Source organism: Terrapene carolina, unplaced genomic scaffold, assembly GCF_002925995.2.
Source record: "Terrapene carolina triunguis isolate 2854851 unplaced genomic scaffold, T_m_triunguis-2.0 Scaffold588, whole genome shotgun sequence".
Classification (NCBI taxonomy): Eukaryota; Metazoa; Chordata; order Testudines; family Emydidae; genus Terrapene; species Terrapene triunguis.
Genome location: NW_020664939.1, coordinates 110,317 through 113,712, shown reverse-complemented (window position 1 = coordinate 113,712; position 3,396 = coordinate 110,317). Strand labels below are relative to the sequence as shown.

General features: G+C 61.7%; 1 protein-coding gene across 1 annotated transcript in view; it reads right to left on the bottom strand.

Annotated features, from left to right (window-relative positions):
* The window catches only part of WNK3 (WNK lysine deficient protein kinase 3), a 39,000-nt gene that overhangs the window by 14,081 nt on the left and 21,523 nt on the right, over positions 1 to 3,396 (bottom strand). The window contains exons 10-12 of the mRNA XM_029913328.1: positions 2,278 to 3,396; positions 1,001 to 1,065; positions 327 to 474 (exon numbers count right to left, since the gene is read on the bottom strand). The exon at positions 2,278 to 3,396 is cut by the window's right edge and continues 516 nt beyond it. Of these exons, the coding sequence (XP_029769188.1) occupies positions 327 to 474; positions 1,001 to 1,065; positions 2,278 to 3,396 (1,332 nt within the window). The remainder of the gene's footprint in view (positions 1 to 326; positions 475 to 1,000; positions 1,066 to 2,277) is intronic.

Genomic DNA, 3,396 nt, shown 5'->3' with positions numbered 1-3,396 from the left:
CCCATCTCGATTGATACGAATTGCCCGCGAGCAAGACTCCCCCACACCTCTCGGTGAGATGTCCTAGCGGTCACCTCCCCGGCGCCTTATTTCCTGTCGGAATTTAGACTGAGGAGCCCAATAGTCAATATTTGTGCCCCACCTAGATACTTCTGGACTGTGATCAGGTCAATTTCTCCACGCAGAGAAGCTTGGAGGAACTAGGCGGCCCATGAGAACACGGGGCTGAGGAATGTCGGCTCTCCGCCTGGGGTCGAATCCCTTCCCGCGGTGAAAGGTCAGCTGGCCTAAGCCACAGGCTGAATTCCCCCCTCGCCGCTACCAACCTGCAGGACTGTGAGCTGGAATTTGGTCCCTTTGTCCGGCCGGGGGCAGGACGCCCGCCTCTGTTTACTTCTGTCTTGTTTGCCGTTGCCGCTCGTGGGCTCGTGTGTGTTGGAGCTTTCCTTCAGAGCGGCCAGCTCGGGATTTAGCCTGGGAGCAGAGCAGGGAGAGAAGAAAAGCGTGAATGGATGAGCTCTCGGAACGGGACTCGCTGTGGCAAACTGGATCCGTCAATCTGCCCCCAGGGGAAGAGACGGGCTGACGCATTTAGTTCCCTGCCCAAAGTCTTGAGTGTTGATTTGGTGTTTCCTGTCATGGCCTCTCCTGGAGTCTTGTGTCAATGAGTTCCGCAGGCCGAGAGGCTCAGCCGCCCCAGAGGGGTTAGACAAGCAGCGGGAAAGAGACAGGACTGTGTGGGACGTGAGCTGCGAGAAATAAATCCAAGGGGATCCGTTTACTGAGGTTTCTGGGGCACCGACCCAGGGGTCCTCCAGCTGGCAGGCCGGCCGGCCGACTGTTGGGGCTGTGAACTGCCACTCAGGTGTGCTCCCCCCCCGAGAGGCACAGCACATGGGCAGACAGATTGGATTTTGCACCGGGCTCAATTCCTTTCCCGCCCGCTACCCACCCACCCCCCCATTCCCATGCTCTCGAATTAACGAGAATGGAGACTCACCCTTGCGGGAAGTCTGGCTTTGGAGCAGCGATCTGGGGCTCCAGCCCCGAGGCAGGCTGGGAAACCTGCCAGGAAACAGAGTTGTGAAAGAAGGGAATGTCGGTCCTTCTCCAGGGACATGGGGCTATCCCGGCTACGAGAGGGGGTGGTAGAGGAGAAGTGGAACAGTGGCTGGACAAAGGCCAGACGAACATAAGACAGAGCTAAAGAAAGGGCAGTGCCGGCACAAGGACTACCGGGATCAGGGATCGAGTCAGGCTGGAAATCAGAACTCGGGGGGGACCGAATTTGGCTTCGGAGCAGAGGAGCAGCGCGGGAGAACGAGAGGCAATTGACAGGCTCTTACAAGGCTAGAAATTCCCTCTGGGAGCAAGAAGCAGCAGCCAGGTTACTGAACGCTGCCGGGTAGGTACGAGTTCGGCAGGTTTTCAAACCAAGCCGTTGCGAGGGAGGCAAACCGGCAAGCTGCAGAGCCTTCCAAACAGGGCTAGGCAAAGCAGTCGGGCTCGCAAGCTATTCCCAGGCAGCGGAAGCGTGGAGGGGTGAAAGGGTGACCCAGGGTTGAGCACGGGAGGGACCCCACTTTCAGAGGATGACCCCACGAGGAACCATTCTCCGGGACAGTGGCTAAACCTGGAGCCTGGATGAAAACTCAGAAAGGGTCGCCCGCGAGGGAGGAGGCTTTCGGAGTCAATCTTCGGGCTTGTCTAGGGCAGGAAACTGACTGGCAAAATCTCATCTGGAAAAAGGCTTCCGTGATTCCAATGGTGGAATTACCACGGCACTTCCCCGTGTCGACGAGCCGTCGGACACAGCAGGGACTGCTCGCAAGCTCTCAGCCTCGCTTCTTCACACTGGCCCGGGAGTTCAGAGATCCCAAGGCCAGAAGGGACCACTGAGCTCCTGTATAACCCACGCCAGAGACCTGCCCCCAATCCTTCCTTCTGACCTACGGCAGAGCTTCTCTACAAACCTCCCATCTCCATTTGAAAATGGCCAGTGACGGAGAGTCCACCATGACCCTTGGTAAGCGTCCAATGGTTAATTACGCGCACCCGTTAAAATCGTGCGCCTTATTGCTCGTCTGAGTCCGTCTAGTTGGACGGCCAGCAGTGAGACGTTTCTTTGCCGAAGAGCCCATTATTAAATATCTGTTCCTCCCGCTGACACTTGCAGCCTGTGACCACATCACCTCTTACCATCACCCAGCCCCAGGGAAGTGCTCTCTGCGGCTCTCCCCCAGAGTTCCCAGCCCAGGCTGAGGCCAGCTCACATACCTGCTCCAGCCCCGGCCTGTGCTGCTGGTGCGGCTGGGGGCTCAGGGCGGGCTGCGGGGAGGCGGTGAGCAGAGGGCTGGCCGCCGGACTCTGGTACGCCCCCGACTCTGCCGCTAACAGGACGTAGGCTGGCTGCTCGGGGATCTGCACCGCTGGCTGCAGCGCTCCATAGGCTTGTTCCGAGGAGGGCGGCTGCAGCTGCTCCGGCCTGGGCGACAGGGTCTGGAGCAAGGCGGGGACCGTGGCCAGGAGCGGCTGCATCGGGGGAGGCGCGAAAGCTGAGGGCTGCGGCGGGAGGAACGGGACCGGCGGCAGCGCTGCTTGTGGCCCATCGCCCGGCCCTTGTGCCAGGGCGTGCCCCAAGCCACTGCCGTCCTGCTGGCAGAGCGCCGGGGGCATCTGCTCGCTGCTGGCCTCCTGGCTCAGCGCCCCGGGAGACGGCGCGAAGGCTGGCTGCTGCAGATCTGCCAGCTGGCTCCGAAACGCCACCGGCTCCACCCGGAACGGAGGCTGCCCCGGGTACGCGTACACCACCGGCTCTGCCGGCTGGGCTGGGTAGGGGGGCTGGTCAGCATAAGGAGCCTGCAGGGGGTACGCTGGCTGCAGCTGGTACGGGGCCGGCAGCGGGTAAGCGAGCTGCTCCGGGGCCGGGACAGGACACACACTTTCCACCTGCTGCTCCGGCTCCTGCGCCAGTAGCCCCTGCGTCTGCTCTAGGGCACCCCCGTGCAGCACCAAGGGCGGCGGCTGCGGGTAACCCGGGGGCGGCTGCAGCTGCATGGGCTGTGCTGGCTGGGCCAGGGAAGGCTGCAGTAAGGAGTCTGGCTGAATTACGGCATACTGCTGGGGCAGCTGCATGGCGGGAACCTGCTGGGGCGGCTGCATGGCGGGAACCTGCTGCATGGGCACCGTCTGTTGAGGAATTTGCTGCGGCTGCTGCATGGGCACCACCTGCTGCGGCTGTTGCATGGCGGGAACCTGCTGGGGCTGCTGCATGGGCGCAACCGGCTGGGGTGGCTGCATGGACACCACCTGCTGGGACTGCTGCATGCCGGGAACCTGCTGCATCGGTGTAGTCTGTTGAGGAATTTGCTGCGGTTGCTGCATGGACACCACCTG